Source organism: Rhipicephalus sanguineus, chromosome 4, assembly GCF_013339695.2.
Source record: "Rhipicephalus sanguineus isolate Rsan-2018 chromosome 4, BIME_Rsan_1.4, whole genome shotgun sequence".
Classification (NCBI taxonomy): Eukaryota; Metazoa; Arthropoda; class Arachnida; order Ixodida; family Ixodidae; genus Rhipicephalus; species Rhipicephalus sanguineus.
The window spans coordinates 180,064,539-180,091,581 of record NC_051179.1 but is presented as its reverse complement, the minus strand read 5'-3'; the positions used below and the strand labels follow the sequence as shown (position 1 = coordinate 180,091,581).

Here is a 27,043-nt window from a genome sequence, read left to right as displayed (position 1 = left end):
CAATGCAACAATTTTCAACATATAAAACGGCGCCGATCAGTAGTGAAGGCCCCTGTGAACGTACGAGCCAAATATATTGGCCTTTCAGGAACAGGCAATTCGCAATTTTGTTTTAGACAGCTGAAAATCGCTCGCTGTGCACTAGTGAAACTATTATGTAGACGAAGGGAAGAACATTATAATTGGCTGTGTGCTGGACTTCGAAAACATTCTGCTTAATATTTCTTTTCTTTGTGTCAGGATAAAAAAAAGACAGAAGTATACATGTCTTTTTCTTCATAAACATAGAAAAAGTCGCTTATATTAGTTCTTCCGGTTTCGATCAACGTTCGTCCGCTTGTTGTTTCGTTTTCTCCTTCGTGAGCCGACATTGGGCGTACTACACTCGCCTTATTGCACACACTATACGTACATTAGCAGGTTGTTTGTCTCGCACTGAACCCACTACATCAGTGCTTACCGTCGCATCAGCCAGAATTTCTCACAACAAGAACGCTTCCAGAGCTGAATCGTTACCGCGGCCGCCGCAGGGTTCCGCCTGGCGCAGGCTGAGTTGCCTTTATTCCAGAAGTACGCGAACACCTATGAATAAAAAAAAATCGAAAGAATAGATGCTGAATCTAATGAGGCGCGTCGATGCAGCTTCTTTCTTCCGTGGTATCACCAGAGTCCTTCAATACTTTTATTGGTCATGAAGCTTCCGCGAAACTTTGAAATATTGACAGGAGCAGCCGCTAGGGGCACCCTCGCCCGTGTGGGGGCATCGGTGAGGATCCGGCACTGCAGTTCTGCGGCACGCATCAGAACCGGAAAACATGATCGATTGTACCCGTGAACGTTGATCATATTTTCAGAGCAATATTACCTTCAGGTACATTCGGCGAAGCTCTAATACAGTGCAATTTAGCGTCGAATGAGGCCTTGCAGCACGAAATTCGTCGGCGACGTACGCATGCTGCCTCCGCTTTGCGATATACTACCGCTATAAAAACATGCTTCTTCCGTTTTTTAACGCGTATAGTGGAAATCTGCTGATGATCCAGAGTCCTTCAAGGGCTCTGGCGAATCTTAATGCGTCGCGGAAGTACAGTGGCTGCAACTCTTGAACGCGCATATCAAATCTTTCAGTCTATACACGTGGTGTTTGTATACGAAGATATCTTAAAGTAGCCTCGTATTTATCGAACCAACAGTCACTTTGAATGAATCAGGGCTTCGAATTTAGCAATTTAGGAGCACCAAGGAATGCTTTGTACAGCTTTTTCCTGGTTTTGTGTTTTCTTTTGCATTGGTTTATCACTACGGCGCCTTGCCGGGTTTAAAGTTCGGTCGCTCATGCAATACTGTGTAGTTTTCGCGGTGCTTCTTTACTGTTGTTAAGGTGGAAGCCTTAGATGCCTCATCAAACTCGAAAATTGACCGTCGGCGCCGGCGGTGCCCTGCGTCGGCGGCGTCAACACGAGTAATGCAAAAAAATTATCACGTTATGACGTCACCATATGACGTCACAGATCGCCATAATTTTTGATGTCATCATGACGTCACGTAACGTGGCGTCACACGATGAAGTCATCACATGACATCGTTCCTTTGCATTGCCTCCGTTATCATTGGATCGATCACGTAGGCAGTGCAAAAACAGGCAAGGTGCAGAGTAGGGTAGCTGTTTGGGCTTGTTGGTTTGGCATGACACAAGTTGAAAGCGCAAAAGACGAAGACAGAGAAGAGGCTTGACACACACGAGCGCTGTACGAGGCTTGACACACACAGCGCTCGTGTGTGTCAAGCCTCTTCTCTGTCTTCGTTATTTGCGCTTTCAACCTGTGTTAAGGTGCAGACACCTTGCAATGCCTCCTATCCTGGAGGCAGTGCAAAATCACCTTAGGTGCAGACAGCTTTCGGAGTGGGGCGGGGGAGGATCAATACGTCGACGGAAGAAACAGACGAAGATGGCCTTAGCCATTCGATTACTCTGAGGCGAATGCTCAAGTGACCCTGTGAATTTATGCCGCTTTCAATTGCGACTTCCACTAACTGAGGATTCTACTTCCAGACGCGATAGTGCACGGTCGCAGCTTTTGGACGGCGCGATCTGATCCGTGCCGTCTGTCGCGTTTCGCATCTTCTGCGCCTCGTTTTCGCTAGCGTTGGGAAAAGCCCCCAAACCCGAGACTCTGGCGCAGTTTGGCGCAATTTTCTTCGATTTTAGGCCATTTCGCGGCCTCTTGCAAGTGCTTTAGCGTTCCACCCCGCGCCCCTGCCGCGGCCGGTCGCCACCGGCATGGAGTGCGTGGTTGAAGGACACACGATTTCGGCAGAAGAATGGTCGGACGGCTCCTGGCAGCCGTCGCCCGGTTTTCGCGCCCAGGAGAAGCGACGGCTCGAGCTCCGTCAGGCCACGCCGCACCAGAACGCCGCCCAGCAAGCGACGGCTACACGAAACGACATGAAACCGCGCCCGCCGCCCCAGCGAAAACGCGTACCACTACCTAGGATGCCAGCTGACACCATACACATCGTGGGACGGCCAAAGACTCCCGTCGACCTTACCAAGCTGCCGCCATGGCAACTGTACAAAGCCCTGCTGAAGGCCGCGTCGTTACCGGACCAGCCACCAGCATCCCGCGATAAGCTACGTGTTCACCCCACAAACAACACCTTCATCATCAGTGTGCCAGACTCCGTCCGAGCACAAGCCTACCTTCGCATCACGTCCTTGCAGATAGGAGACCGGACCATCGAATTTCACGTTTACGCCCCACCGCCCGACGATGCCTTTCGTGGCATCATGTTCAATGCCTACGACAGCTTCACTGATGACGAAATCCTGAAGGACTTGCAAGAGAATAACCCAAGCATGCCTGTCGTGGGCGGCCGCCGCATGGGAAGGACCAAACACGTACTCGTCACCATGCTTGGAGACTGTTTGCCCCGATGGATACTCTATCACGGCGTCTACATTCGCCTCTACCCCTTCTACCCAAGAGTAGAAGCTTGTTTCAACTGTCGCAAGGTCGGCCACCTAACTGACGTTTGCCCCCATCCAAAACGCAACCGCTGCTCCCGTTGTGGCCAGGACCACCCGCCGACCCCACAGGGTACCCAACCGACGTGCCTTGCCCGCTGTATCGTTTGTAATGGCGGTCACGCAACGAACAGTTCGAACTGCAAATATCGTTTTATTAAGAAGCCCATCCCATCCGACAACGCGCCGAAGCAAACACACAACCAGGAGCCACCACAGCAGCAGCCGCCGATCCTCCGCAACAGTCGCTCACCGTCACAAGAGCGGTCGCTCCCGCCTCCCGGCCAGCCGCAGCAGCAGGAACAGACCAGCCGCTCCAGATCCCACACCGTCGCCGGTACCGATCGAGGTCCCGAACGCGGTCCCGAACACGGTCCCGTTCGACCAGCCGCTTCAACTCGTCCTCTTCGCACCTCCCCTGCTCGCCGAATTCATCCCAGGGATCGTCACCGCCTTCGTCCACGCCCGGTCCCAAGAAGCTCGCCTGGGCCCAAGGACCCCCGGAGTCGCTCAAAGCGTCGCCGACGTCGTCGCCAGATGCACAGGTGAGGGAGCTGGTCAGGGAGAACTCCTCTCTTAAGGCACAACTGTCCTCGCAGCAGTCTCAGATCTCTAAATTAATGTCCCAAATAGGAAACCTTACACAATACATCCAATCATTAAAAGCAAATGTAGACAGAACCATTGCGCAACCACCCGCAACCGCGCCGCAACCGATGGAAGCTACCTCTCCGCCGTCCCAGCCGCAACGCAGCCCGCGGGTAAGCGTAAAGCAAACACGTCTACCGCGTCGCTTCATGCGGAAATAGATATCCCCGCGGCGGTCTCGAAGGCAATATCCACGGCTCTCACGACCCTAGACGCCAAATTCAAAGCCCGTTTCAACACTCTGCAACAGGCCATTGCGGACACGAACAGCTCATTGAACGCCCTCAAGAGTTATACGGAGGCCACCAATACTTCACTTAACACCCTCAAAAATTACACGGAGGCCACCACAGCCGAAATTAACACGCGCTTCGAGCGCCGCCAGCGTTCGACCACGTTCGGCCAACCTGCCACGCTGCAGGCGGGCCCCAAACCCGGAACGGCTTAATCATGGCGCGTCCTATACTGACCGTGTGGCAGTGGAACTGCAGGGGGTACCGTAAGAAACGGAGCCACCTGCAGCAGCTCGTACAGAAACTGCAAGCTGATCCACAGGCGACGGAACCGGCCCCGGGTGTTATCGCCCTGCAAGAGGCGATAACACCCGGGGCCGGGGCATCCCGGGGCATCCACCCCCTCCACTCTGCCCGGTTACGCGGCCTACCATCAGCTCGGTTCGCACGCTTCCCCCTGCACATCTACGCTCGTTCACAACGGCCTCACGGCCGTGCAGCACGAAATAGAAGCCACGGGCATTCAGCACACGCTCGTTGAGATTCTCCCTCGCAAGCGCACAGACAGGTCGCCGTTCGTCCTGAATGTGTACAGTTCCCCACGTGAGAAAGCGGCAGACTTCTCCCACCTCTTCAGTGAGACGATCGCTCTCGTCGGTGACGCGCAGCTGCTCTTGCTCGGCGACTTTAACGCACGTCATCCCGACTGGGTTTACGTGCACACGGACCCGAAAGGCAGAAAGCTCTGGTCGCTAGTACAACACCTTCGCCTCACCCTGCTTAACGACCCGCAGCAGCCGCCTACACGCATAGGCAACAGTGTGTGCCGTGACACCTCGCCAGACCTCACGCTGTGCAAGAACGTGACGCGCGCTACTTGGGACAATACGGGACTCTTGGCAGGCAGCGACCACAACATCCTCGCGATCACAATCGAGACGCGCCTAAGTAAGAAGCCGAAACCCACGGCTCGCATTACCGAGCGGCCGAAATTCCGCAAGTTGCGTGAAGAAAGAGCCTCCGACACCATTACCGACATCAACGAATGGATCACCTCATTACAAGAGCACGTGCAAGCCACAACCCGCGAGGTGGAGACCACCGCCGACTTGCACACAACCGACTCTCGCCTCCTCCACATGTGGGACGCACACGCTGGCCTCTTGCGCAGGTGGCGACGGCAGCGTCACAAGAAGCTACGCCGCCGCCTCGAGACTCTAGCGCGCGAAATCGAGAACCACAGCCTCGCCCTCGCGCAACAGCAATGGGGCCAGCTGTGTGACGGCCTCAATGGGCAGATGAGCTCCAAGAGAACGTGGCACCTACTACGGCAATTGCTCGATCCCTGCTCGTCAAAATGGTCTGCACAAAAACAGCTGCAACGGCTCCTACATCGCTACCCTGGCACGGACGCCGAGCTGCTCGATGAGCTATCTCTTCGTTACGTGAGCCTCGCCTCGCCAGACGCGCCGCCGGAGATATTGCCCCCGTACAGCGGCAAACCGAACCCCCAACTGGACGAAGATATTACGGAGGCGGAAATCTACGCGGCCATGCTGAAGCTACGCACAACCTCGGCGCCTGGTCCTGATGGCGTAAGCAACAAGTCCCTTCGAAACCTGGACGCCAAATCGGTGGCTGCGCTCACGCAGTGCGCGAACGAGTGCTGGCGCTCGGGCCACATACCACAAGAGTGGAGGCACGCGAAGCTCGTATTTATCCCCAAGCCAGGCAAGAAGATGGACATCACCAACTTGCGCCCCATATCGCTCACCTCTTGTCTTGGCAAGCTGATAGAACACGTTGTCCTAGCCAGATTACAGAACTACGCTGAAGAAAACGACCTCTTCCCTCCCACGATGCTCGGCTTCCGCGCCCACCTATCTACGCAAGACGCGCTCGTGCAGATACACCACGACCTCCTTTGGACCCCGCCGAAACCCGGCACTCGCGCCGTGCTCGGTCTTGATCTTCACAAGGCCTTCGACTCGGTGCGACACACGGCCATCGCCTCCAACCTTGCCGCCATTGACCCGGGCGAGCGGACGTACAACTATGTATGCGACTTCCTCTTGAACCGCACCATCGATTTTTCGTTGGCCGGCGGCTGCACCTCTAAACGCCTCACACTCGGAGACAAAGGCACCCCTCAAGGAGCAGTTTTGTCTCCATTCCTATTTAACCTTGCCATGCGCACGCTCCCTTCTTCACTCGAACGGATCCCGGGTCTCCGCCATACCATCTACGCCGACGACGTCACGCTGTGGACGACTACGGGCTCAGACGGACAGATCGAGGAGACCCTCCAACGTGCGGCTGACGCCGTCGTTAGCCACGCGACGCAGGCGGGCCTCACGTGCTCGGAGAGCAAGTCGGAGCTCTTACTGCTTCGTCCTCCCGACCGCCGTAGGAATAAGTCTCCTCCCCTACCGGCCATCCACGTCTATGTCAACGGTGTAGCCGTACCACACGTTGACCACATCCGCATTTTAGGCCTATTCGTTCAATAGAATCAACGCAACACCATCGCACTAGAACGCCTCACCGTCACCGTTACTCAAATGACCCGCCTCATCGCTCGCGTGTCGGCTCGAAAGCAAGGAATGAAAGAAAAAGACCTTCTCCAGCTTATCCACGCCTTCGTCATCTCTCGTCTCACGTACGCGCTGCCCTACCTTCGCCTACTGGGATCCGAGAGGGACAGAGTCGACCGACTCACCCGCAAAGTGTACAAGACGGCTCTTGGCCTCGTCCGTACGACTTCTACGTCGAATGTCCTCAGCCTTGGCATCCACAACACCGTCGACGAACTCATCGAAGCACACCGTACAGCACAAATCCAGCGACTTCGCGGCAGCAATACCGGCCGCTGGATACTCGCTCGCATCGGCCTCACCGCCTCGCCATCGGGCGCAGACCCGGCCTCAATACCGCCGCCTTTACGTCGACGTTTTTTCATCAAGCCACTGACGAAAAATATGCTTGCTGGACATCACGACGGTAGACGGCGAGCACGAGCGCAAGCCTTAAACGACGCCTACGCCTCGCGGCCCGATGCGGCCTACGTGGACGCGGCACGCTACCCCTCTCAACCAAGCGCGTACGCACTCAGCGTAATGGCTACTCGCACCCCCCTCCACACCAACGCAGTCTTACGTGTAGCCGGCTCCATCCGTGCCCTCCACCCTGCCGAAGCCGAGGAAGCGGCCATAGCTCTCGCGGTGACCTCCGGGTTCACCACGATTCTCAGTGACTCGAAAACCGCGATCTCCCATTTCGCGCGCGGTACCGTTGTTCCCGGTACCTTAAGACTCCTTCAGTCCCTCGCCCACTTCGAAGACGAGGATCGACCTCCCATATCTCTCATCTAGGTCCCTGCGCACGCGGGAAACCCGGGGAACGAGGCTGCCCACCGACAAGCTCGAGAATTCGTCAACCGAGTGGTGGGCCGCGCCACGAACCCCGAGGACCTCGGCGAGCCCCTGACCTCCTATCACGAAATAGCCCAGCACTATCGCCTCAGGCGTCGAACGAAACCACCGCCGCATCATAAACTCACGAAACCGCAAGAGATCGCGTGGCGTCGCCTCCAAACGAACTCCTTCCCGTGCCCACAGGTGTACACACACATTTACCCCGATCTGTTCAGTCCACACTGCTCGCAGTGTGGCTCCGTCGCCTCCCTCTCTCACATATTATGGGACTGCAGCGAGGATCCACCCCCGCCTGATCTCCTGACCACTCCCTCGCCCGAGGCGTGGGGAAGTGTACTCCGCAGTACGAGCCTCGAAGTACAGCTCCGGGCCATACAACGAGCCGAGGAGGTGGCCGCCAGGCACGGCCTGACCGCCATCCCTCTGTGAAAATACTTTCACTTTAATAAAGTTGCTTCTCTCTCTCTCTCTCCACTAAATTGTTTTTCTTTGTTTCCGGCATTCGTAAGCGTCGCGGTCTTCGTCAGGTGTTGATTACATCTACTGTTAGCATGTCAGAACCAGGCTTGTTTTGCACGACGGTTAGGAATTTTTTATTGCTTCACCAAATTCAAACCTTATGATAGCGGCACTCAGAACCAAATATTTTTATTTAGTTCAGATGTTTGCTCTGATACACATGCACAGCACATACCTTGTGTGTTTCTTTTACGTTTTTGTTGTGTAGGCGGGCGAGCTCTGGACGTTTTTGCGTTACACAAACACGCTGGGAAGCCGTCGAAAATCATCGGCAAAGCGTCCGCAAAAGTTTCGGAACATCGCACTGCGACGTCACAGCACCACCTCCGACTAGCCATTGGTGCACGCGAACAATGTCGCTCTCATCGAAGTGCTTTTTACAGACACGCATATGCGGGGAGTCAAATGTGAAACCACCGGTTTCTCGTCGTGGTATGGCGCGCTTGCACATTTCCCGCCGTTCGCTGTCTCTGGGCAGCCAGAGCACCGACACCTTTTCGTCATTGCCCTTGTATCCTGATCGAATCCAGGGTACGCAGCAGGTACGCGGCATCCTTTCCGACCCTCAGGCACAACACACTGGGCACAATACAGGACATAAGATGAAAACTGCGCGCTGACTCTCCAAGATATATTGCACTGACACCGGCAGCCGCCTTCGCTGCCGTTTGCCCAATGCCAATAGACTGGACTCAACGCCGCGCCGCGGCCGCCGCTTGCAGCGCACAAAGCTCCCCCATAGAGTTATGACGAAGCCTCATGACCAGTAAAAGTATTGAAGGACTCTGGTATCATTCCCTGTGTAGCTTCTAGCGTTCTCGTCGGTACTGAATGAGATTAGAATAACCGAGCGCTGAGATAGTTGGCAAGTAGTTTGTGGTGTTCTGATTTCTTTCTTGTGTCCGTCTTTGCAGGCGCTGTCTTCTTAGAATGAATACTGAAAGAGAAATTTTTACGAAAAATAATAAACTCTCCAGCCACTTTCCTAAGTTAAACTTTAGAAGCTATAAAACTGACCCTACGTTTCGGGACCGATTCGGTCCCTTCCTCAGGGGTGACTGTTCGGCCAGCTCCGAAGCTAGCGAGTTTCTTTGGTGGTGGCCCCCTCTCCATTGTCCTTCCCGCCGTTCTTGTTGCCGCGGTGTTTCTTCCACTGGCTCCATAGACCGTGCACGTACACACTCGGCAATGTTCCAGTTGAGCGGTTGACATTTCCCGGTGTTGTTTGGATATGCCAGGATTCCAAGAACTGCCTTTTTGTGTGGTTGCCTTCCGTGTCGATGACCCGGGCGTCGTCAAAATTGATGCGGTGGTCCATCGTTTCGCTGTGTTCAGCGAGGGCGTTTCGCGCAGCGTTGAAGCTACGCACGTCGTTTCGATGTTGCCGTATCCTTTCGGGGAAGTTTTTTGTTTCACCGATGTAAGTGGCGTCACAGTCCGTGCATGGAATCTCGTAGACCAACCCGGGGCATCTTTCTTTTGGCAATCGGTCTTTTGGCCGTGGCAGGAGACGCCCGATTGTTGACACGGGCTTGTGCGCTACCTGGGTGCCTTCTCTTCCCAGCACCCTGGACAGTTGCTCGCTGATTCCCGGAACGTATGGGACCGAGATGCGGTAGGAACGTTTGCGGGAAGCCTCATTGTTAGTGTCACCCATTGCAGAAGAATGCGGAAGGGGGGGGGGGACGCTTTCCCGGCGTCGCTGGCGCACTCGGCGAACAAAGCTTTTCGGGTATCCATTGTCCAGGAGGTCGGTGGTGATCGCTTTTTCTTCTTTTCTCCGTATTTCTTTGGAGCTGCAGACGGCCTCTGCGCGATTCAGAAGTGTGTTGACCACTGATGTTTTGTGGGCGGTCGGGTGGTTAGAGCTGAACTGCAGGTGTCGTCCGGTGTGTGTAGGTTTTCGGTACACCGAGAAGCTCAAACATCCTTTCAGCCCCGTTTTTTGCCGTTTCACTAGCACATCCAGAAAAGGAAGCACGTTGTTCTTTTCATGTTCCACGGTGAATTAAATCGCCGGTTCCATCGAATTTAGGTGTACCAGGAAACCGTCGATGTTAGACTCCTTGATCACGCAAAAGACGTCATCCACATACCTCAAAAATATTTCTTGTGGTTCGGCGAACGTGTCCAAAGCTCGTGTTTCGATGTGTTCCATCGTCAAGTTTGCCGCTGTGGCTGAAATGGCGGCTCCCATGGCGGTTCCCCTCGTTTGTTGGTAGAATTCACCTCCGACAGAAAAATATGTTGCGTTGAGGCAGAACTCCATCAGACGGCACAGTTCGTCCGTGCTGAGGTTCGTCCTTTCGCTGAGGTTCTCATCCCTCTCCAGGGCGGCTCGGGCAGCTGAGACCGCGAGGGGTACGGGTACGCTCGTGAACAGCGAAACTACATCGAAATACTCGAGGCTTTCGTCAATGCCGATTGTCACCTCCGACATGCGCTGAACAAAATGGGTGGCGTTCTTTACATGTGTGGCTGTCTTCCCCACTAGGGGTGACAGGGTCCTGTGTAGATGTTCGGACAGCATGCGAAGTGGGGATGTTCTAAAGTCAACTATCGGACGTAGCGGTATCCCCGGTTTGTGGATCTGTGTCTGTAACTACGCTCAGGCTGGAAACGTTCAAAAATTGTTCGTAGCATGCGATTCGTGGGACAATAAACTGCGCTAGCTGTTTATTCGAGGATTACTCGGAAAAGTGTTCCGCGGCCCCTTTTAAGGACGCGACAACCAAATTTTATTGTGCCTGTTTTCATTATCAGAACGGAAAGCTTACGAAATTGTAACGCCGAACACGCCGTGGATTATTTATATTTTAAATGTTTCGCTGCGACGATTATGATGTCGTTACATATAACACATGCTGCAAACATAGGGGGGTGAAACGCGAGAACGGCTCGTGTTTTAGCGCGGCGGCTCGCGGCGAATGCGTGCACTCAGCGCGCATGCGCCGCCAATCAACATGTTTCACTGGTTGCCTTGACGGCAGCGCCGCTTCTCAGCGAGCGACTCCTTTTAGCTCGTAAGCAGCACAGAGTAGAGCAGCGATGGAATAATAATATACATTTCAGTACTAATTATGGTGCGCATGAAAGCATCAGACTGCGTACACCAAAGTGAACGACTCAATAATCCAGCTTCAAGGCTCTTCCGCTAGGCTGCGCAAGATACCGGCTCTTTCCGACTTTTAAACGCAATTTAAATATACAGATCCTACTTAAATCGCAAAAAGGATGCTTGAACCTGTCACTATAATTCACAGCAAGATCTAATCGCACGATCTGGGTATTTGTCGGTTCTTTCAAACAAAGCTGTTAAAAATGCGAGCTGATTACAAAGATGGTCGTGTTTGCGGGAGCGAATATCCTGCGACCTGCTTTGGCGCTTTCATCACCAGTAGTTCTATTCTGAGAAATCAAGTGTGTTTTCAAATAAGCGGTATTCACCAACGTTAAAAGCTGATTCTCCATACAATGCTCCGGAGAAACGTGCTTTTCCCGTGTAAGAGTCGCGCATTATGCACAATTCGGGTGCATATAGTGCACAATGAAATCGGTCATACACTCTCCATGTCCACACATTAAACTATTTTCCATGCATCTGTATAGAAGTATTTCGTAACTAATGCATATACTGCAACTAATGCAATATACTGCAACTCAGACTGTAATACCACAAGTCTTACTGTAACCCATGAAGAAAAAGGAAGACATTATCACCAGAGTCCGTCATTCTAGGCATCTACCAACGGCTATCGTTCTTACGCGGCTAAGCATCGAGTTCAGCAATCACGGCCTTATATTAAACTGTGCGAAAAGAAATAAAATGCTTGTGTTCACTGATTTAGGTGCACGTCACGTCATCCTAGGTGGTCATAATTATTTCGGAGTCTCCCAATGCGGCGTTCCTCATAACCATATTCTATAAAATTAAAAGGTATTTTTAAATGTGTTTGTCGATCATCCACTCAATCAGGGGCGTAGCCGGAAATTGTTCTCGGGAAAGGGGGAGGTTCAACCATACTTTATGTATGTTTGTGCGTTGGTATGTGTGTGTGCGTGTAAATATACGCAAGAAAAATTGAACATTTCTGGGGGGCTTTGAACAACCCCCAACCCCCTTGGCTACGCCAATGCTCTGAATCAATCGCAAAACTTCGCTGTCTCTGTAAGAACTAGTGTGGTATGATGGCTGAAGAGGGTACGTTGTGCGAACGCAGCGGAGCCGCGGAGCTTTGTCGCAAACTTGTCTTTGGAGATTCCGTGGCATTTTTATTCTTTGCTCACAGTGAGTGAGAACTCACCTATTGCTCTATCGTTATTCGCATTTTCGTTCCCCTTGCGTCTTTGTGCTGTGTCACCTTTTTCCCTTCATTGAACATGAATTGCAACTTGGGGACTCGCCATACTTGAGTAGGAACCTTTTTCAAACCTATTTGTATGTGCACTGATATTTGGCTACTTACATCTGCGTAGAGTGGTCAGACAGAGTACTTTCCGACTTCGGGTCTCTGATGACCTCTGCTGGCGACGTGTGGAGCGCGGAGGTGCCCTGCGCATTGCAGGTGAGTATACCACACGTTTTCGCCATTGCGCAGATTTGCCGCAGTAAACGTAGTATTCCAAAGCAGATGGGCTTGCGCTCTCTTGTCTTCTGATACCACACGTGTCTGTCGACTGCGCAGCGCAGGAAGCTGCCGAAGAGAAGGACTCTCCCTTGATCCTTCACACTGGTAGCGACGTTAAACGGACAGGGTGTAATGTATACCACTCGAGTCCTTCGAGTGTTTTCGTAAGATGAGGTCTCAATAGGGAATAAACTTTCTCGATCTGAAGCAGAGAACGTCTGACCGGCAGAGTAGCTGTACGATGTAACGCTAAATATTCTGCAGTAATACGCTAATCCATGTAAAACAGCGCTGGGCCCCGCACCACATTTGAACATACTGATAAAAAGCAGCCGATCTGTAGTAAATCTTCCGGTGCAAATGTAGGCCAAATTAATATTCTCGCACTAGACCTATCAAATAATCAATAATATTCTGTAAAAGACAGGCAAAAGATCACTTGCTCCGGTAAACTACGCTATTGGAAGAGCAGACTACTGAGTCAGCCGGCCAATTGCGTAGTCGGTTCTGCCTACATTAGCTTTTTTAATGATTGCGAGAACATCTTCAGTGATGTTTTTAAATGCGAAGCATTTCTTAGCGAAACCAAGGCACTTTGAGCGTTTCTTTCTATCTATCTATCTATCTATCTATCTATCTATCTATCTATCTATCTATCTATCTATCTATCTATCTATCTATCTATCTATCTATCTATCTATCTATCTATCTATCTATCTATCTATCTATCTATCTATCTATCTATCTATCTATCTATCTATCTATCATGCCGCCTACGTCTGAGTGCTCTCGTGATCGCCTCCTTAGCTTGGTGCAGACCACGGTGGTAGAATAACAGGTGGCCCGACGCGCCGCTTCGCCAATGCGCCGCGCGTGTCACGAAGGTGCTCGAGTTGACGCCACTTTTCCGCAAGCCGGCAGCAGGGGTACTCTGAGCCCATATGCCCGCTCCGGCGCATTTCAAAGCACGTGGCCAGTGTGCGTCGCGAGCATTCAAACTGCTATTTTACATCTTTAACTTTTGAGAGAGAGATCCGCGGTGTACTTATCACACCAGAGAGGTCTTGAACAACACTGAAGAGTTGCCGTCGCTTAGAAAGGACGCGCCACTAAGGAAGGCATGCAACGCAACCAGCGTTGCAGCGGCGTCTCTTCCTTTCTGCTTGGTCATCTTCGATAAATAAAGAGGCGTCCGTGGGCGCAAGCGTCCGAACAGCAAGAGCGTCCCTATGCGACGCAACCAGCGTCGCAAAGTCGCAATCAGCCTTCGAGTCACGATCACGGCCAGATCACGGTGTTCGTGATTAGGTGATCCCACGGCTTGAGATCCACTCTGATGCGTCGCGTTTTTTGCGCTCTGTCAAACCAACTCGCGCGACCGCATCGCTATTTCCGCTCACTTTGTAAGCTGGAGCCATGGCTGAAACCACGGTGGCTCGAACTGTGCTGCTGATGCGGCGGCCACCATGGGACGAAAATGCTTTGCTCGAAATTGCAAATTTGGCTACAAAACGTGCAAGAAAAGCTGCGTCTTTTCTCCGCGCCGAAAGACGAAAAGAGACTGCAGTTGTGGAGAAATGCAATTACACGGAAAGACCGCCGGCTACAGTCCTCCGACATACATACGATAATGTGAAAACCAAATACTTTTTTTTACTCTGTACACTCGCCGGAAGAAATTTTCAGGCTTTCGAAAAAAAAATAATGCACGCGCGTCTCTTGCATTCGGCAGCCTGTAACAGTCATATTGGGAGTACCCATGCCGATTAGAAAATGTTAAGCTTCGTAAAGGCTGGCGCTCTTACTTTTGCAGTCGAAGCTGGCAGGCAGCCACTACAAGCTAGTAAAAACACAAACAACGTTTTAAAGCAACAAAATTAGCTAGAGAAACCGGTTTTTACAGCACAGCGAGAGCTTGCGGTGCGCGTCTTTCGGCCCAAAAACTCGTCGCGAACCTAGCGGCGGCCGCGCGCAACTCGAGCAGTACGGCGACGCCCTCGCGGCGCTCGATGGGCCACCTGTTTTATTCTACCGCGGTGGTGCAGACCAAAGATGGCATGGGAGGGAAAGAGGGGGCGGCGAATATGATTGTCTAGTCATGACATGAGAGAGAGACAGAGAAAAAACTTTATTTTTTAAAATCAATCAATTATGTCAGGCATTGCCCGTCGCCCCTAGCCGTCGGCCGGAATCCCTTGAGGTCCCGCTGGACGTTGGGGTCTGGGTTACGGAGCAGGGCCTCCCAGGATTCTAGGGTGTGGGAACCATCGTTCTTACTCGGACATGTCCACACCATGTGGACCAAATTCGCTGCCTCATCACAAAATTTGCACTGGGACCGGAAAACTTCTGGGTGCCACTTGCTGTAAAGTACGGGGTTTGGAAAAACCCCCGTCTGCAACTTTCGCCACATAACCTCGTCTTTCTTATTGAGCGATCTGTCCGCACCTGGGTACACTTGCCGATGCAGCCTGTAGTGTGTTACGATTTGATGATATGCGAGCGTACCCTCACTTCTTTTTCTAAGTTCGGTAATTTGTGAGGCTCCGGGGGTCGACCTTTAAGTGAGACCTCGCGCGACCGAATGAGCCTCCTCGTTCCCTCTAAGTCCTTGGTGAGCTGGTGCCCAGACGAGCAGAATCACCTCTCTGGGTCCTCCTAACGTGTTTAATATACGGACGGCAGTCTCCGTCACCCTTCCCGATTCATAATTCCTCACGACATTTTTGGAGTGGCTGGTGACCACCCTGACCCCCTTTTGGCTGATGACCAAGGCTATGGCCACTTCCTCGGCTTCTACAGTCTCCACACCACTGACTGTGCAGCACGCCATCAGGGCGCCGTTATCCCCGACTGCCACTGCCGTGTGTGCCGCTTTGTTCTCATATTCCGCAGCGTCTAGCTGTACACGAATAACGTGAAAATCCTGTCGCGTATGTCATCGAACCATTTCCTTCAAACACGTGTGGCATATAACCGTTTACCATGGGCACCTGTGGCGTATACCCGTGGTATGCGGGTATATGCCGCAGGTGATTAACTGTTTATATCTACGTTGGAAAGGCGAGAACAGACATTTTGGTATTTTAAATGCGAGGGCGTTAAGAAATACCGGCATCCGCAACGTTGAACCGACGAGTTTTAAAGAATAAAAATTCGCCAGATCCCACACATTGTGGTAATCGGTTTCATGCGAAGCACTCAGAGAGTACTTCTATGGTGTGTTTTATGGCTTTGAGCCAAGCGTTATGAGGTGGAGCGATGTGTTTTAGATGTGAAGCAACTTATAGCGGAGTTCAATCCGGTGGTGGTGGTGGTGGTGTGCGGCGTGACCACCCTTACTGCGCATGCGCAAACCCTCTTCCCTTTCACCCTCCCTCTCCACTTCCCCCCTCTCCCCTTAACCCCTGCCCCTCTCTACTTTCCCCCTCTCCACTCCCCCTCTGAAACGCGGGCTCTACATGCCGAAACACTGCTGCGCATCGCCTCATGGTCCCCTTTAGCGGGAGATGGTGAGATTTTTGCAAGTGTAGTAGCTGTGTGCACATCTTGGGCTCACCAGGCACGTTGACAACACTGGCGTTTAAAGGCTAACTTGTGGTGCGACGTAACCTCAGCCCTCGCGTTAAAGTACATATGTCAGTGTTATTGAAGCTAAGTGTACCGTATGGTGAAATCATGAGAATATCATACCTAACTTTCGTTAATGTATTCCTCCGGGGAAAATCAATGCTTCAATATAGCTTGCTGAATCACAGGAATAGAAATGTAATGTTTATTAGACTGCCATAAAAGCGGAGCCAACATAGGAACCACACACGTTAATCTAATATGACGCCTGCATCGTAGGAGTATGTAGTGTTTATTGCTTTCTTGTAAAATTTGATAGCCAGCACCACAACCCCATTTCACGTTGCACTGACATCACGCCTGCATAAGCTGCTTTTACAAACCACTTTATAGGCCTGGCCTGGCTCTGTAGTAGAATACCTGATTGCCAGACAGAATGCTTGGGTTCGATTCCTACTGGGATCCTACTTTTTCTTCTTTCCATTCGTCGGGTCAACGCTGCCGATGTCCGTTTTTTCCTCACGTCTTGCATTTAACCTACCAATGTCTGTTCTCGCCGTTCTTGGGGAGATATAAACTGTCGATCACCTGTGGCGCATACCCGTACACCACGGCCCGTGGTAAACGGGTATGTGCCACAAGTGTCCGGAGAAGAGTGTTTGGCGACGTACGCGACAGGATTTTGACGTTATTCATGTCATGACCAGACATTCATATTCGTCAAATCCTCTCACCCTTCCATGCCAATTTTGGTCTATACCAAGTTAAGGAGGCGATCGTGAGTGCTCCCAGACGTAGGCGGCTAGATAGATAGATAGATAGATAGATAGATAGATAGATAGATAGATAGATAGATAGATAGATAGATAGATAGATAGATAGATAGATAGATAGATAGATAGATAGATAGATAGATAGATAGATAGATAGATAGATAGATAGATAGATAGATAGATAGATAGATAGATAGATAGATAGATAGATAGATAGATAGATAGATAGATAGATAGATAGATAGATAGATAGATAGATAGATAGATAGATAGATAGATAGATAGATAGATAGATAGATAGATAGATAGATAGATAGATAGATAGATAGATAGATAGATAGATAGATAGATAGATAGATAGATAGATAGATAGATAGATAGATAGATAGATAGATAGATAGATAGATAGATAGATAGATAGATAGATAGATAGATAGATAGATAGATAGATAGATAGATAGATAGATAGATAGATAGATAGATAGATAGATAGATAGATAGATAGATAGATAGATAGATAGAAACGCTCAATGTGCCAGAGGTTCGCTAAGAAATGCTTCGCATTGAAAAATAAGGATCCCAGCAGGAATTGAACCCAAGCACTTTGCGCGGCAGTCAGGTATTCCACCACACAGCCGCGCCATGTCACTTCGGAAAAATCACCCTGTCCAGGCATTATGTCGGTCCAGCGTCAATTGTGGCTGCAGTGCTGGCTATCTATTTCGTAACAAAGGAAGAAACATTACATATGTACTCCTATAATAATACAGGTGTCATGTCGGGTTAACGTCAATTGTGGTTCCAGTGTTGGCTCCACTTTTATAGCAGTGTAATAAACATTACTATTTGTATTCGTATGATTCAGCAAGCTATATTTATGCGTTGCTTAACGCCGGATGAATAAGCTAACGAAAGTTACGTATGATTTTCACATGACTGCACAATAAAATGCACTTAGTTTCGATAATAGCCACATCAGTCCTCTATAGTGTGTACCGACGTTACGTCAGACGGTAAATTACCCTTTAAACGCCAGCGCGCTCGACGTGCCTCGTAGGGCCACGATGGACACACAACTACTACGCTTATAAGAACACATCGATCTTCCTCGTAATGCTTGGCTCAATGCCAATAAATGCAGTATAGACAACTACTGCCATTAAAAGAGCGCCGCGCAGAGCGAATAGAAAATTTCGCTTGCCATCGCGTGCTTTCTCCCATGATTCCTAGTCACAGCAGTTCTGCGGGGCCACCGTTCGCTTCTCAGCTCCCTTTGTTGACGCAATGGCGGCCGTAAAACGAAAAAACCTCGCTGTTCTCCGCAAACCTCACGATAATAAACAGAGTCAAACGTAGAGGAAAGAAGCCTGACGTGGGCTGTGCGTACAGCATCTCAAGAAGCACGCCGAGTATGACACTAAAAAACAGCGCCAACATGAGGGCCGAGGCCGAGTAGAGGCTTCCGGCACTCGACGAGCGCGCAAATCTGTGACTCAACTAAGACGCTGTGTCGCTGCTGACATCGCTACCGTATCTTCTCGCCTACAACCCACGTCTGCATATAACCCACATCCCCAACTACAAACCGCCGAAAAATAAAAATGATAAAATAATAAATCCTCGCTTACTGCTGTGGGCCACCTACCGTGTACTATCGTCAAGCACTGTGAAGCCATGTAGCGCACTAAAATTTGCGCCCGAAGTTTGGCAAATGCACTAAAAGTTTTATGTCGAGTTATAAAATTGAGTTAGAGAGTTAGATATATGTGCGGCTTCGATTGTATTTCTATGCGAGTGGTATCTTTGTATCGCAGACGGTGTGCATTTTTGCATTTTGAAAATGTTGTTAGTCTATAGTACTGTGTCCCACACCTTTTTATTCAACAGAAAATTGCGGCGGAAATTAGCAGACATCCAGAAGCTGAGGAGTTCAAGAGCATGGACACTGAGGTATGGCCTAGAGGCATTTACTGTTTCTCTTGAAGTCTTCGATTGTTTTGTGCGTCATCCCCTCTAAACGGCACTCATTTTATACCACATGAGTGAAAGCAAGGGTACTGCTCCCATCTCTATGAAGCTATTGCAATACGGCCACTGCACAGGCGTCCTCGTTGTTTAACAGATCCGCCATTCTTGGGATGAAATTCACCCTTACCTAAACTTAATTGACGAAACCACCACGGGGCTACAGTGGGCACAGTGCGTGACTGCTGACCCGAAGGTTGCCGACAGTGGCATAGCCAGGGGGTGGCACACCGGGCCCGTGCCCCCCACCTCCCACAATTTTTTCCCCATGGCATACAAGGCACAAAATGACACTCGACCGTATCTGCCGGCCCGGCCCCATTTCAGATGAAGGATGTGTCCCTTACCGAAAAAAATGTCTGCCTACGCCCCCGTTGCGGGATCGAATCCCGACTGCGGCAGATGCATTTCGACGGAGGCGAAATGCGAGAGCCCCGTGTACTTAGATTTAGGTGCACGTAAAGAACTCTACATCGTAAACATTTTCCGAGCCTTCCACTTCGGCATCTCTCATGATGATATCGTGGTTTTTGGCGTAAACCCCTACATTTGTTAATATATCGTAGAGACTGGCGTGCCTATTTTATGCGTCTTCGCACTGCCAAAACATTTGAAGACTCACTTTTTGAGAGCTTTTGATTTGCTTGATCAATACATCAAGGCGAGGCTTCCTGCACAATTCTTTTGCCTTCGTCTTTCAGTTTGGCCAACGACACACGTTCGCAAGAACGGAAAACACATGCTAGACTTCGTCTTTCAGTTTGGCCAACGACGCACGTTCGCAAGAATGGAAAACACATGCTAGAGAAACCCGTGCCTTCAAAAAAAAGCTCGCAGGGTCTTTTATGCGTATGCATAAGACGACTCGAAGGCGAAATCCACGTTCTTTTTCCTGTCAGTCGTTGTATTGATTCTCCCCGCCCCCTCGGAAAGCTAGCTGCAGTTAACATGGTTTCGCATTGCCTCCAAGGTTGGAGGCGTTGCGAGCTCTCTGCACCTCACCTGGTTTTGCACTGCTTCCGTGATCAGCCTATTTCTGACCAAGAGACGACGTCATGTGAGGACGGACGTCAAAGTGTGATGTCACGTTATGTTGAGGCCATGATGACGTCATGAATTATAGTGCTCTACAACGCCATCACATGGCGCCGATGTTTCGCATCACTTGTGTTGATGCCGCCGACGCGGGACGCCGACGGCGAGTTTTCGACTTTTATGAGGCATCTAAGGCTTTCGCCTTAAGTAGGCCGAATAAGGGGACAGCACCCTCTTTACCCGAGTGCACATGGCACAAATTGTTATCCTTAAGATTGGGAGCAACTTTTGCGACGAGCAGTTCTGCTTTAGGAGCCCTAGATTGCAAAAGTGCATACACACCTTCCGTCTCGCACCTTTCCCTCTCATTGTCTGGCGCCGAGCTTGATGCGTGCCGTATCGGCCAAAAACAACGCCTACATCGTGCGCACCGTCTGCACCGGTGGTAACCTTATCCTTCCTGACTATGTACGACACACCCTCAGCTTCGAACCTAAGTTCGCGATACAGGCCAGGGTTTCGGCTCTGTCGTATGTGCAACATTAGTTCCAAGCTTTGCACCAGGGAATGAAAGGGAAAGGTGAGTGTCGAAATGTGTGGATGTGCTTTTGCGATGCAGGGCTTCTAAAGCAGTGAAACCTAACCTGTGAAAAAAAGTTGCTTCCTATCTGAAGGTTAAATTTGTGCCTTGTAAGATCGGCAAAACAGGGTGGTCTTGGGGTGTTTCGTCCAGTATTTTTGCGGTTGAAGTCGCCGTCACCGCTATGTTCCGAGAAAGTGCAAGTCTATCACATTGCCCTGCGCGTCTACGTGCGAGTGTAAACGTGCGATGGCTGCCGCCGGTCGCGACTCAAGCGGGGCGGTGAAATGTGTCGGCCCTCCCGTCACGCGACGGCGCATGGAGGGATGCGGGTGAGGGTGGAGGCTGTATTGCTCAGGCAGGCGTACTTTCATCAAACGCGCGTGACTGCGCACCATCGCACGCGCGCTATATCGATGGCGATCAGCAGAAGACTCATGTCTTAGGACGTTCTGTTTACTTTGCTTACTTACTTAGATTGCTTACTTCGCGCAGATACGATGGACATCGCAAAGGTCGCCTCACTTGCTGGAGCGGCTGTGTTCCCTACGCTAGCATCTTGTAGAGTTACGCCAGCTCCGGATACTCGAGGAGTTGCGGCCATGCTTATTTCCTATAACATTGTATTACGATAGCAATTATATAGACACCCTACGCGGGCTTTTGCCGTCACCGTCATGTCCCGTATATGCACTATATGTGTACATGTAGATATATAAAAGTCACAAAAAAATAATTTAAAAGAAAAATTTGATGAAGAGCGCGCGACTAGGATTCGAACATGCGACCCCTCGCTCCGCAGCACGCCGCGTTCGAAAATTCCGCCACCAAGTATACATAGTTTAGCATACTAACGGCGATCTATTTATACACACAATTTACCGCAGACAGTGCACAGAGCTCGGAGGCGCTTAAGCGTGTTCAGATTCACCCACGAGATGCCGTGAAAAGTGCGATTTAAAGGCCGTTGCCCCGCTAGTATCTGTGTTGGGTAGGCTTCTCTTGTGTTCGGAGGAGCAGCAGCGTTTGAGGGTTGGATCAAATGCAGGCGACGTTGGGTCAAACGCACGGGATGCCACACTGGCGAGATTAAAATTTTATGAGACGGGGGCCATGCTGCGCCGTCGCTGCAAGTGTCGAGTTAGTACGCGCTCGCCCTGTATGTGTTCTTTCCGTGCGTCCGTTGTGTTTGAGCAACGCCCAGGAAGCTTTGCCCTTCCAGCGAAACTGATATTTTCTTGCTATCGTATTCAATGATTAGCGTTTGCAGTGACACTGAGTCTTGTTGGATCTTAGAAAAACGCGAGCGCAAGTAACCCAAAGCGGCTTGGGTTCTGCGCGTGCACCCTAGCGTCTCGCAAATTTCTTCGGTCCTCTAGCTCCTTGGGTCCCCAATTCTAAAACCCTCTAGTGTTTCACGGGAGTTGGGATGCGCGCCTCCGTCTTTTACTTTGACATACTTCTTCTACCTTGACATAAGCGCCCGTGCTCGCGCGCTTATCTCTTGAAGTCTTCAGTGGGGAGGTTTGTACGTCTTGTGATTTCACCGCAAAGTTTGCGTGGAAGCTACAGACCGCACGAAGGTCACTTCGCTCGCTGTAGCGGCCGCGTTTGCGAAAGGAGTGAGCTGCTAGCTAGAAGAGCCAAAGTAGGGACCAGTTGAAGCAAAAACTGTGACTGCTATTATTTTATTATTTCGCGCGCGTCCTGTGTATACCTGCGCGTTTTTTTCATGCGCGCTGTTGTGTATTGAAACAGCGCGCTCAAGTGTCGAGTTAGTCCGCGCTCGCCCTATATGTGTTCTTTCCGTGCGTCCGTTGTGTTTGAGCAGCGCCCAGCAAGCTCCGCGCTGCTTGCCGTTCTTCGTGTGACATTCCAATTTGTTGCAATCGCACTCATTGCTTCGCCCTTCCGGCGAAACTGACATTTTCTTGATATCGTATTCATTGATTAGCCTTTGCCGCAAAGCGAGTTTTTGTTCTTTTGTGGTATTGCGTGCCATAACTCTTATATTTTACATCTTGCTCAACGAACTTAGCTCGATGTCGCATTCGTTAGGAATGCTCCATCGGCAGTGATGCATTTTTGCAAGAATAGACGGTTTTTAGCTGAATTTTTCCACCAACCCAAATGTATTTTCCAGGCTACATTTTTTGGGACTAAAAAAGCTTCAGCACCATCGTTTTGTCTTCAGTCGTGCGGCCCACACTTGAAAATTGATTTTAAATATGTTCTAAGCTATGTTAGCATTTGATATTTTGTCGATGACGTGTGTACGGAAAAGTATGTTGGCTTCAAAGTATTGTGTACGTACTCCTTGAAGTCGACGAGTAGAAAGTGTGTTTATTCCTGCATCATGAACGTAGCTTGTTTTCTCCGAAAATATCAATTTCATCACCAGCCTTTCTCAAGTCCGCTGAAGGACGAAAGCCTCTCTTAATGACCTCCCATCCACCCTGCCAAAGGTGGGCTCGTTCCATATTATGGCTGCAGATTTCTTCACTTCATCACGCCGCCTGACCATTCGCCAGCCTCGGCCGCGCTTCCGTACTCTTGGTATACATTCCGTCTTTCTAACTGTCCATCGGCCATCTGACCTTCTCGTTGCGTCACCTGACCAGGTCCACCTTTTTATCAATGTCAACTAAGATATTGTTGCTGCCCCTGTTACGCCTATCATTCTTCCTTTCATCGCGCGCTGTGTGAATCTCAACTTATTCTCGAGTTTCTTTGTTGTTCTACAAGTGTGTGACCCGTAGGTTAGTACTGGCACCCTCCACTTTAGTGACAGGGGTAAATTGCCGGTCTTCAGCAGACAATGTTTAGTGTATGCGGAGCAGCCGTTCATTAATCTGTGGTGAATTTATTTTTCATGAGCAGGCTTGCCTGTTAGAAATTACCCTAGTTATGCATGCTCCTCTAGAGATTCTATAGTCCGCTTGTCTGTGGCGAACGCTTGTTCTTTCGCCGAACCATTCTCTCTCTTGAGCAAGTTGAGGTCTTCCACCACTTCTTTTAACATCGTCGCTATATCATCGCTGAAGAGCACGTTATCGCCTGCAAACCATCACTTTATTTTATGTGGACATTCATTCCTATTTCTTCCCACTGTTGTCGTTTGAATACTGCTAAGCCTCTATTCTCGAACTAGAACTGCAAATTTACTTCAATTCAATTTGTTTCAAGGTGGAAATTATAGAAAAGCGCTTGTGTCGTTCGTTTCTCTTATGTATTTGAGCTGTGTCTTGGCATCAACCATGAATCTATTCTTGCTGATACAAAGGCTTTCAAGCGGGTTTTACTTTCCTGACAGCGTGCTGCACCGTTCACTCTCAATAGGTACACCTCATGGCAATCTTGGGAAGTACTTATGAGATCAACAAGTGGTTCTTTTTCTCAAGGGGAGAAAGTGAGACAGCAGTGATGCTTTATACTCGATCACTTTATTTTCTGGCTTACCGCATGAACTATCGGTACAGACATGGGGCATACAGCGTTCTTTCGCCTGAAAAGTGCACGTGCACTTTTGGTATAAAAAACATGACATTCTTTCAATATTGCTGCAATAAAGCTTCTTGATGCATCAAGCTTTCTTGCCTATAATTCATTTGCAATCTTTACTTAATGGTGTTTTTTTTTTACATTTAACAGGTTGCTCTGCGCTGGCTTCATGAGAATGACGCTGGAAATATTTTCAGGGAGTTTCTTCGGCGCCATGGCCACCGCTGCATCAATGAGGTAAGAACCTTCTGGTTTTTACGAAGTAGGCCTGACCGCAATTATTTAAAGGGACACTAAAGAGAAACAATGAATTGGTTTAGATTAATAAAGTGTCCTCGGATAACTCTAGTAAAGTTTATTTCACCACCATAGGTTTATATTAGAGGAGAAAAGCAAGTTCAAAGTTTCATTTTTAAATTTCGCGCCGAACTTTGTAATTCGTGACGTAAAAGACTTCAAAGAGCATTAACGTATTTTGGCGCCACTGGCTCGTCGAAATTTCCACAAATTCGTTTTGTCAAGTCTCTGGCCCCCTCAGAGGACAATGTACTTCGATTTAACTGATTAGGAACTACGTAGGCCCAATCAGGCGCCGTCAAAAATATGTGACGTCACGGCAAATGGTGCGGGAATTCCAAGGTGGTGTCGCCACCTGTATTTTCTTTTTGCGCGTTTTCTCGCTTATTAAGCGCCTTCGCGCAGCAAGCGTGGTGTTTTTGGTATCGTGGAAGACTACTTTACTAATGCGAGAAAAATCGCTTTGCTCTTTAGGGTCCCTTTAATTATAACGTAACCAGTGATAACCTGTGAGGTTTAAAGAGAAAATAAACTATAAAATTAGAATACATTTTTATCCCGACGTGCAGTTGGATGACTAAGGGGTGAGGGGTGTTAATATTCAACTCGTATTGTACAGCAAGAAACGTGTGGCGCAGAATATCCAACGAACTCATATGAAAGCTACGAAGTACGGATACTGAAATCCTGGACTGATGCAAAACTTCATTCTCATATTTTATGCTTTTATGAAAGGCGAGTTTCACACATTCTGCTAGTTCAAGAACACCAAATCATGTCAGACTGCTAAATATAAGCGGTCTGTGTTACGTTACGCAAAAGCTTCGCATATTTTGAAAGAGCTAGTTACTTACCACGAAGAATATAATAGGCAAGTGCCTGAGACAATGTTATAGGATGAAAATATCCTACATGTACTGCATCGGATGCACTGAGTGAATAAAAAATAGCCTGCTTTGACTGATGATACGCTGTCGTGCCGGATCTTCCAGCCGACCAGTCATGGCGTCTACTGTAAAATTGTAGCGCATTAAGTGACACATTCGTGCAAAGAGCCTGAAAATGGACTGCCATAAAATTGTCAAAATCATGCCACCACGTGTCAATGACTAAGCGAGTGTCATATGCTTCACACAACCTTAATGAAAACCAGCAGATAATGAAGCCAAGGAATGAGACGGTAATTGTACTCTTTCAAGTGTATTGTAACAATTGTGATATTAGATGTGAAGAAAGTAAAGTGGACAAAAAGACAACTTACCGCTGGCAGGTACCGACCCTGCGACATCGAATACAATTTACGTGCCCTGTACCTTCCTTGGCTTGATTACCTGCTGGTTTTCATTAAGGTTGTGTCAAACAAAGAAGCGAGCCCTCAAAAATTCCCTTCCTTCATTGTTATATGTTTTGTGGTTCAGTGTGCAATTCGCCTTTATTACTTCAGCTTTTTAGCCTGGAAACAGGCTTTTTATATGTATTTGAGTAAATCAGGGCGTCCTTCTCGATAAAGAAGCGCTTAAGAAACGGTCGTGAGGACTACATGTGAGGCACTATGCAGCTAAAATATGCATGTCCAGGAATTCGGGACATCGACAACTAGCGCCATCTGTTGTGTTGGCTGCTAAGTGGCAGCGTCACTCAATGGGAACCGACCTTTAAACATTTATTGTAGTGTAACGCTTCAATATGCGCTTAAATCACTTCGTCCATATAATATGGGAGTCATTAGGCCACAGTGCGAGAAGTTTTGCTTTATTACCATTAACTTCCTGGGTTCGAGAGCCACTTTTATGTGCTATGTGAAACTCCATAGGAGATAATTTAAAAATTTATATAAAAACAATGCGCCCTCACCTGCCTAAATCACTGAAGGGACCCAATCTCGATGATTCAATATTCGTACCTGTGAAGTTCGGCTGATGTTGGCGAAGTTTCTGAGGTTCGACGCGAACTTTTGTCTAAGGTGCATTGCAGCAAAGCCACCTTATAGGGGTGCATACGCTTCATAGTGTTTACGGTTGCCCTAAAACAGGTGAAAATGTCAGTGTTTTTATATAAGCTTGTTTTTCTTGAAGCTGCTAAAAATATAGAGGGTATGAATACTGTGGAGGTCTTAAGTTGTTAATTAGCAATGAGAAGTCTTAGGTTAATTAGAGCAGATGGTCAAAAATGAGAATAGCTCCTCGTAATTCAAAGTAAGTAAGAATTGACAGGATATATTGATACGGATACGAATTTTGCTCCACTGGGTGTAAGTAATCAAGGGTACTAATGAATTTAACAATTTACTTAAAACTTATTGGTGAAAGCGGTTAGTATAGAAGGACATGTATATTATATATATATTTAGATATAGTATTGCAATGCACGCCATTAATATTAGATGGCTGTCGCATGCAAGTAACTAGCAGTAGATACTGTTATAGCTATTTAGTGATCAAAGGTATGAGAGACGTGGTAATTGTACTCTGTCATTATTAATACTTACACTTTGAGGTAAATAGAAAAGGGGTAAATAAGAATCAACTAATCGAAGGATTGCGTTGTAATGTATCCCATGGAAGTGGAGACGAAGGGGATCAAAGATATAAAAATCTTAGGTTGCTAATTAGTGATTAAGGGTCTTTTAGCTTAATTACAATGGAAAATTAACAGAGTTGACAATGACCCCCAAGAATTCACGCTGAGTGAGGTTTACTCAGCAACATTATGCACATTTGCACCCTGACCATATAAGTAATCACTTGTAATGAATTCACCAATTTTAAGGATATA

The 27,043-nt window shown here is 49.1% G+C and overlaps 1 protein-coding gene across 1 annotated transcript in view; it reads left to right on the top strand.

The window, feature by feature from the left end:
* The window catches only part of LOC125758359 (uncharacterized), a 162,803-nt gene extending 137,954 nt beyond the window's left edge, over nucleotides 1–24,849 (top strand). Inside the window, exons 28-31 of the mRNA XM_049415436.1 lie at nucleotides 12,336–12,424; nucleotides 18,718–18,780; nucleotides 24,122–24,208; nucleotides 24,838–24,849. Of these exons, the coding sequence (XP_049271393.1) occupies nucleotides 12,336–12,424; nucleotides 18,718–18,780; nucleotides 24,122–24,208; nucleotides 24,838–24,849 (251 nt within the window). The remainder of the gene's footprint in view (nucleotides 1–12,335; nucleotides 12,425–18,717; nucleotides 18,781–24,121; nucleotides 24,209–24,837) is intronic.
* The last annotated feature ends 2,194 nt before the right edge of the window (nucleotides 24,850–27,043 follow it).